Genomic DNA, 14,401 nt, shown 5'->3' on the forward strand with positions numbered 1-14,401 from the left:
AAAGTGGGATTCCAGCGCTGCAGACCTTTTCATAGAAGGAGTTTGGAGCAGACACTGGTGCCTTCCCAGTCATAGGGCTAACATGTCTTGTCCCTGAGATGAGTGGTATATGCTTCCCATGGGAAAGAGGTTGGCCCTTACTGCAGCCCCATTCACCTCTCCACTGAGACATTTGTAAAGAGAGATCCCAAGGCAGATGTTTGGAGCTATGACATGATGATGGTAAAACCAAGTCATTGAGAGCTGGACTCCAACAACTGAGGACATAAAAGAACCTGTATATGAAATCATTGCTTTAGAGACATATTTGAGCTGCTGAGTCATTAACTCAAACTGGTTTGCCAAATACCTCTAGATTAATAAATTACTGTCTATACTAGTGTTGTGAAATTAATAAGCAGCACTAACATTCAACTGCCTGAATTTCCTTTTCCATTTGAAAAAATAAATAAGTACGTTCAGGATACATTAGACAAAGGTTAGCTGCAGGAAGACATTTCAACATCATAATGAAAATGGTGAACTTCAAAAGAATTACTGTATGTTTTTAAATTAATCTTTGTGGCTTATCCAAAAAAGATTATTAAACTAAGTTCAGATAGTTTCATACAAGGCATTTCTTTTGAATTTGTTCTTTAACCCTCTGCATTCTCATGATTGCCTACTTCTAATGAAAACAATTTAAAATAGCAAAATAAGAAAGTTAAATGAGAATGATGTTCAAACACTTTTATCTTGGTGAATCTTGAATATTTATACTTATACCTATATTTACATTATTTGTAGTGGTTTCTCTCTGTCAAACTGTTCCTTGTAATACACTTCAGAGATTAGGGGTGTATATAAGTAATCATTACTTAATATTATTAAGAGAGATTTTGCTCATTTCTTTTTACCTTTTAAGTACAATAACCCTAATAAGTGATTAAAGATTTGGAACATGTAAGAAATAGCAGCTCTCATGATTAGCTAGACCTTACATCTGAAATACAAAACAAGCCACAGGAGCACTGAAGCATCCTCAATTCCTGCGCTGTGGGATTTGTCCTCTCCTCTGGTGTCCTGGTCTGTGGGCAAAGCTGACTCCTCATTCAGTAAGTAATGGGTAATTTCTTCCACGGGCTGGAGTTTGCTCTGGGAAAGCCACCATTTCTTGCTGCAGTCGCTTCACTGGTGAGGGCTGTCCTGGGCCTTTTTAACCTCAGCACTGGGAGAGGGCTGTGCTGTGGTGAAGGTTACACTGCCAGCTGCACCTGACCTAAACTCCTCCTGGCAGTCTGCAGGGCAGGGCTGCAGCCTGCAGGATTCTTTTCTATGTCCATATAATCCCTAATACTGCCACATATCCCAAATGTTTAGGGAAGTAAACAGTCCCCAGGTTCCAGGAAAAGAGTACAGGAGATACCCCTACTGAGGCTAGGAGTGTTCCATATTTCCCAAACAGCACTTAAAAAATAAGAAAAAAGTTAGAGGTAAGGGGTTTTCTTTTCTTTTTTTTTTTTTTCTTTTTTTTTCTTTTTTTTTTCTTTTTTTTCACATAGAGGCTTTGACTGACTGTTCTGGAATACAGTTTGTTCTTTCTCTGATGTTTGGAAAGTTTCAGTACAATTCAGGGAAATGACTGAATATACCTAGGTAATACAAGCTTGGAGTTTGTGTTTTCAGGGTTTTGTTTCCCTCAAACTTATATTAATCTTACTGTTTTTCAAAACACATGCAAAATACAGATTTTTGATAATTTAAAAGCTATGTCATATTTTTTCACTTAGATAGGTCTTAATATAGGGGGAAGTTGAATTGAAGATCAACTATTTGAAGAGGAAAGGTGCAGGGAGAAGAGGCAGGGAAGCGGGGGAAGCAGGGTGGAAAAGAAAGAAGGGAGAAAGAGGGCTCAAAAAAAATTTATAATTGTAAGAACAAAGCACCAACATTTCACACAGGGTTAAATGGAAAATATGTTGCATATTTTCCGGTGACTTGTCAAGTTCTAATTTTGAGTTAGAGAAGTAGACATTCTTTATTTCTTTCCCCTTCCCCACAAAATTTTCCAGTACTTATTTAATCCTCATGAAGAAATAGGAATATGAGAAACATATTCCTCATGAACCTCAATTCTTTTTCTCACACATTCTCTCTTAAGTTAAAGAAAAAAGTATTGCTATAACCATCCCACCCATGTCCCATAAAATTAACACTATAATATCACATTAATTCCGTTCCTGAGATGATATTGTATGATGTTTTACTATGTCTTACTATACAGTAAAAATAGAACAAAATGCATAAAATTTCACACAGGATTTAAAATATTTTTGAAAGAAAATTAATTGTGACTTGGATTATGACAAGTAAAAAGAACAGCCTGCAAACATAGTCTTAATTACCCCTCACTATATGAAAAATTCAGGGGAGTGAACACTGACATTGCAGTACAAATAGATGAAGTCTTGTTTCTATGATGAGACTTACAGCAGTGTTAAAGAAGAAATCAATCAAAACCATGTATCTAGCTCAACTTTCACAATTAATTGAACATGTTCAGATGCTGGACTAGGTCTTCCATGACAATTCTGAATTAAAGCTGTCCATAAAGCTTTGGTGTCTGTTTTTCCACTGCTGCCTTCTTTCCCTGTTTTGCAACTGGTCTGTGGAACCACTGATAGCTCTCATCCCCCACAGTCACACAATCACAAAAACATACTCCTGTTCCAGTAGCACTCTCCTAATGGGGCTGTGCCTTTGCTTTTCAGGGCTTTTTCATTGACTTTTACCTTTGTTTTCAATTATATTCTGCTTGTGAAAGGAAAAGAGGAGACACAAAGAAGAAATAGCCAGAAGGTCAGCAGAGGTGTGGAGTCCTACATCATCCTATGGAAAAATTCATGTTTGGGTGAGACAAATAAACATTAACCTGGTGACTTCGAGCTCATTTTGGCTCATCTCAGTGTATTTACTTACTCAATTTATTTGAGTAAATAAATTATAACCTGTTTCAGATTAGCTGCTTTCCCTCACAGCTTTTTCTTCTGTAGTTGCAGAATGTTGTATTTGTGTCAGGTCAGCTTGCAGTTAGATATGGTGGCTTAACTGGAGGTTCAGGAGGTGGGTGATCCAGTTTCAAGGGGAGTTCAGTGAGCTGGACATAGTTAAGTAGCCATATAACAATATATATTCTGATACAACTTTTCAGTTCTCACCACACTCCAGGTTCCAGCTGTGATCACTGATAGGAGTCTATACATGCATCTACAAGAATCACAATTATATTTAGAATTTGAGATGCCTCTTCATTGCATGCAATACCTGCAACCAATGAGAAAAGGGGACTAACACATGAGAAAGGAGCTGAAGGCAAAGAGAAACCATTTTAAGGAAGATATGAAGAACTCGTTCCTACTGCTGCCATAGTGTTTTAGATTGAAAAAAAATCATTACTGATGCACTTCCACCTCCCTATTAATTTTTACTATGAGGAAGACTGAGCTCTACAAGAATGCATTTTAAAAAATTCAGAAATATTATAAATATAGCACAAAAATCACAAGGGAAAGCATTACCCTAAGACTTTTAGGCTGGACACTTATTATGGGGGTACTTTCCAGTAATTTTGCCCTTAATCTCTCTGTCTGTCAGCTCCCTTTTTGGAACATTACAGTAAATTCATGTATTCACTCAAGGGTACTGTGTAATCAACCATGCAGATAGAATGGTGAGGGTAATTCAAAATGTACATTGGAAAGTTCAGGGTTTGGACTGTTTTTCTCAGATCATTATTTTAATGGAAAACACTTTTTAATTTCAATTAACTGTTCTCATACTGACTGGGGCCTGCAAGTCCAAAGCATTGATTTAATCATTACTCTAAATTCACACCGGAGTCTGTCCTACTTGCTTCAGCTTTTAAAGAATTCCTAATTGTTTGTTTGAGGAGCTGAAGTCTGTCAGACGAAGTGTTACCTGTATCACTCCACCATATTTTTCAGGCTCAAGAAACTGTCTCATTTCCTCGTCTTGTGGAACAGATAGTACACGCTTCTGTTATTTATCATAATGCATATGCACAGGAAATGGAATTTAAGTTCTCAAGGCAGGTCAAATTTTCACATACTTCTGAAAAAAATATTGGTAGTTTTGTTTGGTTGGGTTTTCTGTATAATTCATTGAAAACTGGAATTGCAAGGACTTTTAATCATATCTCAAAAAAAATTACTTTGCAGTAATGTTAAAAAATTGGTGTGAAATTCCTGCGGTTTCAGCCCGAACACAGTGAAAAGTTGCAAAAGAGCTGTGGATAGCTAATTAATCACAAACAGAACTAGCTCATTTTTTCTTTCATTTTCTTAAAAGCCAGAAAGGTTTTATGTTTTCTGCTTTCACCCTACAACTCAGCTCTTTGAACCCTTCTTTTAATTTAATGTTGCATTTAGCATCTAATTTCCATTCTGCATGGAAGTATATTATTTTTTATGACACGGGAAATAATTAATTGCTTATGATTTACATGCAATTGTTTCAATTTCTATGTGATCCCATGATTTTTTAACTTATGCTGTTATTATAAAGAGTGATGAATGAATTTTGTGCAGTTCCCTCTGGCTTCAGTTCTGATAAGCATCCAAATATTTCGATACTTGCTGAAAACTTATCCAAAGTTTCCTAAGCTCTTGAGTCTGCAAAATTAGTCTGAACACTTAGAGAAGGCCTTTCCTCATGTGGTTTCCAGTTGTTCCACTAGTGGAACCTGATGGAAATACCATGAGGTCAGCTTTTCTTCCAGTTGTTCCAAATACTTAACATCTGGACAGAAAACGGAAGTGAGAAATCCTGCCCAGAAGTTGTATAAAAGGAAAAGTTGGGTTCTTAAAATAGGTGAAGAATGGCTGGTTTTTTAACTCCTCCAAACTGGCCAAGGCATGACTGAAAAAAAGATCAAGAATCTAGAAGTAGAGATGAATCAAGTCAGCTGGTACCATAAAAATATAGCCTGCTCAGCTGAAACCTGTTGCTCCTTAGAATTTGGCTATTCATGAACTAACATATGTGGAGAAAAATTTAAATTTGGTGCCATTTTAGAATCTTTCAGTGATGAGTATTTATTCCAGCCAAGTCTTTGTTCATTTATGAGCAGGCTGTACACAGATCTTGGGGGGGAAATGGTCTTGTACAAAATTATCAGTGTGTTTCTTCCCAGTACCAACACTCTGGGAGAGATCCTAGCTATCAGTGTTACCTTTTCTATACAGCTCTAATTTCAGAGTTGATCTGCTGAGGAAATGGGGCAGTTTAGGTGGTGATGAACTCAGCATTGAAATGACTTGTAGCCACAGAGGCACATTTTTAGACGAAAGAATTGATAGATAAATGATTTTCCAAAATTATTTTTGTTGGTTGGTATCTATTAAGTTCAAAGTATGTGGCAGAGATGAATTATCTCTTGTTGAAGCCCTTTTCACTACTGAGCCTCTACCCCCTCTGCTTTGTCTCACACCATGAATGACAGATTCTCTTTGCATGTCCTCTGATTCTACAAGCTCTTTCTTCCACATTTATCTTCCTGCTTGAACACCAGACACCAGCTCAGATTCAGGCTGCAGATTCCTCTTTACTGATAACATCATCCTTCAGAGTTCTTTATAGTAAGAGTGCATCACCATGCAAAGTGAGCACCACTCCCAAGTTCATTCATCTGAAGCTACAAAAATGTTATGAGGTTCCTCTTCCCCTTTATAGAAATGAAAGTTCAGGAAGCAGGGACCTCCAGCATCCTCCCACCCACAAAGATCAGAAATGTGTGGAAAAACACCAGTGGCAGCATGCCCCAGCAGGCAAAGGTTCAGGACCCCTGAAGTGCTTGATCAAAAATAAGGAGTTGAAATGGGCTCAGAAAACAAGCAGTGATCAAAGACACAAAATGTTTTGTGAAAACCATCCAAATTAATTTGCTGCCTGATCTGTCTCTTGCTTTGTTTGAGGTCACAGACTTTACAGAATTTTATGGAGCGCAGTGTGTGCAGGCACTGTATATGCCATGCTCTCAGCACTTCATCAAAGACATCTGATCTGGCACAAAGTACAGCATTTTAGCTAGTGGTAACCTCCCTGACAGGAAATATTTCATAGCCTGAGTTTTATGCACATGAAAGCACAAAGAGAAAGTACCAAACGAGATAAACATATGAGTGCATGTTAGCCCCTGAAATCCTGCACATGCACTGCAGAAATACATTAGAGTTACAATTGACTTTATGCTTGTTTTCAGGAGACAAATACTTAAATTCAAGAACATATAGGCCAGTGCAATAATTTACAGGCAGTTTCACCACCTAAGAACAGTTGTCAATACGGTCCTCACAATTCCCTTGCCTCCCAAGTTCTTGGAAATCATTCTGGCTTGGTACTTGGTTAAACATAGAACCTGTGTGCTATTTCCCCCGGTCTACTGGGTTAGCAGCCTCTAAAACATGCTCAGTCACCCAGCATCCAGCAATCCCTGCACAGCACTTAGGTGAAACCACTTGACACCTTTTCAGCACCTTACTAATGGGAATTGGCCCTGTCTGGATGGCACTTAAAATCGGAAAGGAAAACATCTATCCAGAAAAGAAAAGAAAAAACAAACAAACCAAAACAAAACAACAAAAAAAATCCCCAACTAAATAAAGAAAAAGACACTCCTGATCCTGTTTACACTGCATTTACACATGAAACAGAAAGGTAAGGCCCTTATTCTCTCAGATAAGGGAAAATAAGGAAACATGAGCTGCTTAGAGCTACTTCTGAAAGTAGAAAAGCCAGGAGGTTTGGTCAGATTGTCCTCCAGACTGTGAAAAATGGATACAGCTGTGGCCCAGGAAGGGGCAAACAAGGCTGGTTGGTGCTGGGAAATCTGGGAACTAGTTAAGTCTTCTTTAGAGGGACAAAAGATACTCAGAAAGGAAAAGCTGCAAGAGAGATTATTTTATGCAATTTGTGAGATCAGTTTATGTAAAAGCGTCATGAAACAGAGCTATACGTCAAAAGTCTGAAGTAGTTCTCGGACTGATGTGAATTCTTGAATCCTTTAATTGATGTGAACTGTTGTTACCAACAATTCACATCAATTCTGCTGCTTCACCTTTTATATACTGATACCCAAACCTCTATCCTCAAAACCAGCATTTGGGAGCTGACCTTTGAACTTTCGGACTCAGCTGTAATATTTTTCTTCAAGATATGAGAATGACCAGAGAGAAATCCAGGAACAGTTCTAGAATGCAAATCCAATTTTTCTTTTGCCTTGGAATTTTTGAGAATGCATATGATCTTGAATTTTCTTCATGAGCTTAGAGCACTTTTAATGCACTAATATTTTCAGCTTCCTTTTTATTGTTTCAGGTTGGTTTTGCTTTTACACTGTTACAGGCAATAAAGTTTCAGGATTTGCACTTCTCTAGAAAATAAATACAGATTTTCCTAAACGCAATTGATATAATATAGAAGAGACTTTCAAAAGTTCATTGACAAATCATGTGTCTCAAATATTAAAATGAAGATATAAAATATTATTTAATACTATTATTTCATTAAGCATTCTGTAAAATTCTTACAAGATATTTAAATGAGTCAATGCAATGTTGCACAAAATATCAGGTAATCACACTAGCTGTAAGTTTACAGAAAAACATGAACAAAGCCATAAAAAATCAGGACTTATAAACTCATGAAAATATTTCACTAATCATCTCAGAATATTCATTAAATGCTCTGAAATATTTGAAGAATATGCTACCCCTGCTCCTAAGAATATTCAGATCCCACTTGCCTAAGGTGTAGTAAAAATAAATGTAAAGCAACATTGTGACTACAGATGTGGTAAGAAAAGAATAAAAGGAGCTGCTTGACTTTCTGTGGGTACTGCTCACTAGATACCAATATAAAGAACCCTTCTGGTTATAGCTGCTTCCCAGACTTCTGTAATTTTTTCCCTCTTAATCACATTGTGCAAAAGACAGCCTGCAATGTTAACCTGAGTTGAGTGTTGTAATGTAGCCTGTGGTTTCTCATGCTGAGACACAGATCTTAAAATCACTGTGATCTACAGAGAAACTCTCACTCTTGCTAAGCAGCAGCCAGAAATGCAGCCCTCTCCAACTACCCACACCATGCCAAGTTGTTTCACTATTGATTAAAGGCAGATGTGGCACAGTGAGCTGCTGCCAGATAATGATCAGCATTTTCTCATTAGTGATTGGGTTCCCTTCACTACTGCGCAGCTCTGAGACTGTCTACAGAAACGTGCTACTTCATTGTCCAGAAAAAATCTGCACTGCACATTATCCCCACTGGACACACAGGCATTTCTTGCTGGGCAGTGTTCAGTTTGGGATCCAGAAGCAGCAGTGCTCCTGCTGTGGAGGGGTAAGCAGATTGATGTTTGCAAAAGTGTTTGACAGCAAAATCAGAACAGGAGAATTAACCAAGAAATAGCTGAACAAAAATATGACAGGGGGGGAAATCCCATGGTTTTTTTGGTTTTTTTTTAGCTTGACTGCAGGTTCTGGAATTGCAGTCACCTCTAATGCCTTCCAAGTAGGAAAGTAAGATGTAAGTTTCCAATGCCAGCAGATAAACATTACACATGTATCACTAATCTGGGCATGAATGACAGATTGATTTCTTCCAGATGCTGTTGATTTACTGTGTACATCTCATACCAGGTGGGTTCAATATGCCCAGGAGATAGTGAGCTCATGTACAGTGAGTCCAGTGCATTCTAGAAGCACAGACTTTGCTGTTCACACAAGGTAAATGCAATAATCTGCAGGTGTACAATAAACGCAGTGGCAAGAACTTGTAGGCTGACATTGTCCACGCCTGCACCATTGCCCATGTGGATTTGGCTAACCCAGTCTTGTGCCCATGTTCAGTGCCAGGAATTTACAATGAAAACAAGCCTATAGATTTGTTTTAAGGACAGAGAATAAAAATTGACCAGAATAAGTGAATATTATTGTTCAGTATAAAGTTCATGAAAAATTTATCAATGTTTTCTTTCTTTCTTTTTTTTTTTAATGGGAACTGTTTGCTTTTAACTTCCATTGCATGCTGGTAACTTCATTGAATGATTCACTGTGCCAGGTCTTTTATTTCCCCATCCTTCCTAAACCTGCCTGCTCAGATCCATGGAGTACTGTGAAAATTTTGGATTTCTCTGATGACCTTTTATTTCTCCCTTTCTATCATTTCAATGCTTTCCTACCTACCTGTAGTGCAGTCCCGTGTCCTACAGATTTTGATTGAGCAAAGCAACTCAGGATCATTAGCAAATGGTGCAAACTACCATCCTCCAAGAACTCTACCCAGGAGTGAGGTGTGGGCCAGCATTCTGTGGGTGCAGCACACCTCCTTGCACGCTTTAAAGTGGGTCAGAGCCGCGCCACCTCCACCCACCTATCTCGTGTCCCGAGTGTGTTCAGTGCTTCAAAGGAAACTGACACACTTTAAGTGCCTTGGAGTCTGTGCCAGCAGCTTTGGGACACAGTGGGGCAGTTTTTTGTCTTAAGTCGAGCAGGTGGGCTGATGTGCCCCTCCCTCTGCAGTGCGCAGTGTGGTGGGTGTGCAGCCTGTGCTTGTCCCCGGGACCCTGCTGCCACCGGGATGCTGCGAGGTGCTACACGCTCAGGGCGCTGTGACTGGCAAGGGCAGTGTCCCCAGTAAGGAATCCTCTCAGAGGTGGCCCATGTCCTTTGAGGGTGGCTTTGTGCCTGTGGCTATCATCTCCTGAGAGGTGCCTGGGGGCTGTATACCCCTGGCCTAGCCCCTAACCAGTGAGCCGGGTCGCCCGTGTCAGCCCGGAAGGCGCCGTGTGGTGCCGCCCGGGGAGCGCCTTTCCCGGGTGGGGAATGGGCATCCCTCTCCCCAGAGCGGGGCGCCGGTCCCGCGGAGCAGCTCCTCGGAGGGTGCTCGGGGCCCCGGTGGCGGCGGCGCGCCGGGCCCGTCCTGCCCCCGGAGCGCGGTGGGCCGGGCCAGCCGCGGGGCCGCGCCGGGGCTGCCACCTGACTGCGGGGCGCGGGGAGCGGGCGGGGCGGCTTCCCTCCGCACCGAAGTTTCCCCGACTTGTGCAAAGAGAGAGGCAGGTCCCGCCACGGCGCGGGGTGGGAGAAGCATCGCGGCGGAGGAGGAGCGGATCGGCGCGGGCGTGGAAGAGAGGTGGGCAAGGAGCGATGACCTTTGCGAGGAGCCGGCGAGGGAGCGGGCCAGAGGCAGAGCGAGTGGCAGCGCGGGGGGATGCTTGCTGAGACCCGGAGCAGAGCCGCCCCGTAATGTCACCATGTAAGTCCCTTCTCCGGGCTCCGGGGCGAGGGCTGCGGCTGCCGCCCGGGGCGCTGGGGGAGCGCCGATGGCCCCGCGGGCTGCATCGCGGGGCGAGGAGCCCCGGGCACTCGGCAGGGCTTCCCACCACCCACAGTAGGTGGTGAGTAATGTCAGGGCTGAGCCGGGCAGGTAGGTAGGGCTGAAGGAATGGGGAAACGGGGAAGTTTCAAGCCGGGAGCTCGGAGGGCAGGGCTGGCAGGGCTCTGCCCCGTCCGGGCTCCGTGTCCGTCGGCGGCTGTCCTGCCGGCTCCCGGGCGGCCGCTGCCTTTCCAGGGCGCCCTAACCCCGTCCTTGGGACCGCTCTGGTGGATTTCCCCGTGTTTGCGGGCAAGTAGCGAAACACTTGGCCCCGCTGGCCGCCTGCCCTGAGCGGCGGTGCCCCCGCATCCTCCCGGCCTCGGCCTCTCAGCTCGGGGCCGCGGCCGCTCACGTCGAGGAGCCCTGGCACCGCAGGCAGCCTTCCAGGTGAGGTGCCAGCACGAGTAGGGAAAAAGTAGGGGAAGGGAGAGGGAGGGCAGGGCGAGCTTCACTGAGCAGTCGCATCCGCGCCGCGGCTCTCGGCAGCGCACGGAGCGTGGGCAGCGCGGGGCTCCGCCACCCTCGGGGGCGAGGGGCGGGCGGGGGCTCCCCCTCCTGCTCCTGCCGGACCGCACCAGCTCCGGGCCGGACAGTGCCCTGGCCTCCGGACGCCTTCTCCGGGATATTTCTCCTTTACTGACCGTCCCTCGCCGAAGGTAAGGCGAGGTACTGAGGTCTAGGCTCGGTGTTCCGCCGGTGCGTTCACAGCCAGGAGCGAGAACCTGGGGATGCACCCGAGGGAATTGGTACAAGTGAAAAGGGCAGAGGGTTCTCATACCGCGCCGTCAAGTTAAGGCAGAAATCAGGAGTTCCTAAAGATTTAGTGTTGCGGTGCTACCGGGTTGGAAACAACCAGCAAATTTGTTGCCTGCAACTGGGAAAAGTTCCCTTTGAAAGAAAAGTCAAGGGACTTAGATGGATCTGATAGGGCTGATATTGTTGAAAAGCCAGCGTCTTATTTTTTTTTTTTTCATCTCTTTTGATGAGCATGAGGGTGTTTTCAAAGCTGGCTGTAAGAATAATTAAGAACAAGTATTGCTTGACAAAATGAAAGTTTTAAGGGGTATTGTGTAATTAATCTTTCAAGACATTCATGTACTACAGTTTAAAGCAATGGTTTCAAAGTTAAAATCAACTTCTCTAATAATCTTTGGCAACTAAACTGTGAGTTGCAATCATCTTTCACTTGCAGTTCCATTTGGGAGTGATTAAGCTTAAAATATTTTTGTTTATAATCTGTGTGAGAAAAAAAATTGTGAAATTGATGCTATCTTTCTTTTAATTTTAAAGTGTCAGCAACATTTTTCCTTAATAGCTTTAGACATGTCAAAGACCAAAAAAAGTCATGTCAGCGTGCCTGAGGCAGGATTCACATCCTACTCCAGGGAATTTTGACAAAGTTTTGAACACAGAAGATGGTGTATTCAAATTTGTATTGCATGTTTTGGGATGCTGGAGTCTACAAATTAAATACTCCAGCATTATTCACATTTTGTGTATGTTGTGATGCAGAGCTGTATATTCCCTAAAAGGCAATGCTGTTTTGTCTGCTAGCTGGCTGCTGGCCTGTAGAATAAGATTTAGTAGTTGGATGTAGGAAAACTCCCAGTAATTCCATCTTGATCTGTGTCAAATTACTATCCATTTATGGTTTAGATAATTTACATGTCTATTTTGCTCTTCTGAAATGAATTGTGAATAAGCTCATTGTCTCCCTATGTTATAGGAAATGAAAGTAGCTGTGGACTAGACTGGACTCAATTGGTAGCTAGAGTGCATGGATGGTCATGTCACACAGTGTCTGCGCTGGGAAATGCAAGCCCATAGGAAAATTAGTACTTCAGACTTCAGAAAAATCAGACTCTACAGAAGGCCAAAACCCTCAAAAAAACCCCCAAAAGTTAAGAGGGATTGCTGTTTTTAGACAACATCCATCTGTAGTCAATGTATTCCTACCATAGGTGTCCTAATAATTCCGAAATGTGTTAGGTGAAATGTTTTGGTTCTGTGACAATATAGAGTGATTTCTTCAGAGCTGCTAGTGTGTTACCAGCTGGGGACAGAACAGGGCTTTTTCATTTAAACTGATACAAAATAGAGAAGAAAACTCACTATGAACAGTGTTCAGCAATTTTTATGTAACCAAAGACAAAGACTGAAATAATCCATGTCTGAGATCTTTGTTACACATCCATCTCTTTGTTACAGGGTCCATCTCCTTGCTTACCTAAACTCCTGGTGTGTTTTACTACATTGCTGTTCTGATATCCATCCCCTGTGCTGTTAATGAATATTAAATGACAAAACACATCTTTTTAATAGTATTTAAAATAAGAACACAAGACCAAAGAGGTCTCTTGGGTCATCAAATCAGTGCTGTCAGGGGACCATATCATTCTTTGATAAGCTATAAACAAGCTCAGAACTTGCTGATTTTTCTATTGAATATTATTGAATTATTGTTTGCTGTTTTTTCTATTGAATTATTCATGTGCTTCTTGTATTCACTTCTAGATGTTGGTTAACACTAGTAACCAAGAAAAAGAACCTTGAAATAAATATGGTGGCTACTAAGAGGTGAATAATATCTGCAACTAAGTTGTGTTTTTTTAAAGCCTCAGAAGAATTTATCAGTCATTACAACACCTTATCATAATTGTCTGAAATGTCAAATTATAAAAATATCAGGGATCGATTTTTTTGTGAAGGAAGCCTTTTTGTTGGCAGTTATCTGACTTACATCCCTGACAACTTTCTTGTGTGAGCAGGAGTGTTACACAACACAGTGTAAGGCTGTGAGAAATCAGCTTTCTGAATTTTGAGTTTTCGGCTCTGCAAGATCCCAGGAACATATAAATAACTGATTTCCTCACTAATTAATAGCACTCAGCCAGTGGTTATGCTTTGTAAAACAGTTTTTCAGCAATCCTCTCCAAAAGAAACAGATCTGACTCATGGTGCGCACATTAGTGGATGTTTTGGTAGTGTGCGCTTCTGTGTTCATTCTTGTCGGAGTTTGATAAACCTTTTTCTTGTCAACTGAGACAACGTGTTATGAAGAGAATTGTTTTGTCCTTCAGTAGTGGAGAAGTGGAGGAGACAGTTTGCTCTTTTTTATATATTTGTTTTGTTTATTTATTTTGGTGGACAATTGTGTATTTTTTAATAGCAGTTATGTAGTTATCTAGGTTTTTACTCTGCAGGAATATCTTTATAGCTACTCCTTTCTGCCCTATTGTTTGCACTTATTTGTGCTCTGCTCTGTTGTTGCTTATTCATGTTCTTTAAATCCTTCTTGACTAGCACTTTTTACATGGGTGAGGGTGAGGAAGCAGACTATAAACTATCATTCTGGAGTACCACGGAGTACTGGCTTGTAAGTGTTACCGCAATGCAAGTAAACAGTAACAAATAGAAATTGGCCAAATTAAATATCTCTTTCAGAGTAACATAGAATTTCAAAAAGGCACTAGAGGAAATGTGACTGAACACATTCACACCAGACCTAAGCAGCAGACACGTGTCGTGTTATTTTTCCCTGAGTATCTCAAATGTGGTGTTTTGGATTCTCCAGCTATTTAATGAGCAAAACTTTTGTCTGAGCTCACAGAGATGTCAAAAGTGATGATACAGACAATTTAATAGTTTGATGGAAATCAACACAGATTTATTCTGAATTAATAAATAATTGTTTGTTTCCTAGTCTGATTACTCTTAAATATGCTTGCTCAAAACAAACCAGCAACAAAAACCAGTAATGCAACTGCTTCTACAGGTTTGCATTGGTAGATTAAGCAGCAGGATGCTCAGGTTTGCAGTATCTCATCTGCAAACTCTTCTGTAGGAACAGAAAAATTCTTTTGTATCTCTGGTGTGTCATGCTGTTAGCCCCAACATTTCCATTTCCCCACTCTGTGAGTACGTATGTATGCATGTCATATGTGTTTGCATGTGGCTGTTTTCATGTCTT

General features: G+C 41.6%; 1 protein-coding gene across 6 annotated transcripts in view; it reads left to right on the forward strand.

The window, feature by feature from the left end:
• The first annotated feature begins 10,026 nt into the window (after positions 1-10,026).
• ADGRG6 (adhesion G protein-coupled receptor G6) overlaps positions 10,027-14,401 on the forward strand; it is a 111,122-nt gene continuing 106,747 nt past the window's right edge. For 3 of the 6 annotated variants that reach the window (XM_009095310.4, XM_018920018.3, XM_018920020.3), the window contains exon 1: positions 10,037-10,311. In XM_009095310.4, the coding sequence (XP_009093558.1) occupies positions 10,310-10,311 (2 nt within the window). In that variant the 5' untranslated portion in view covers positions 10,037-10,309. Of the gene's footprint in view, positions 10,312-10,589; positions 10,819-10,994; positions 11,088-14,401 lie in introns of those variants that run through there. The other 3 variants (XM_018920017.3, XM_018920015.3, XM_018920016.3) reach the window with 3 other exon arrangements.

This window comes from Serinus canaria, chromosome 3, assembly GCF_022539315.1.
Source record: "Serinus canaria isolate serCan28SL12 chromosome 3, serCan2020, whole genome shotgun sequence".
NCBI lineage: Eukaryota > Metazoa > Chordata > Aves > Passeriformes > Fringillidae > Serinus > Serinus canaria.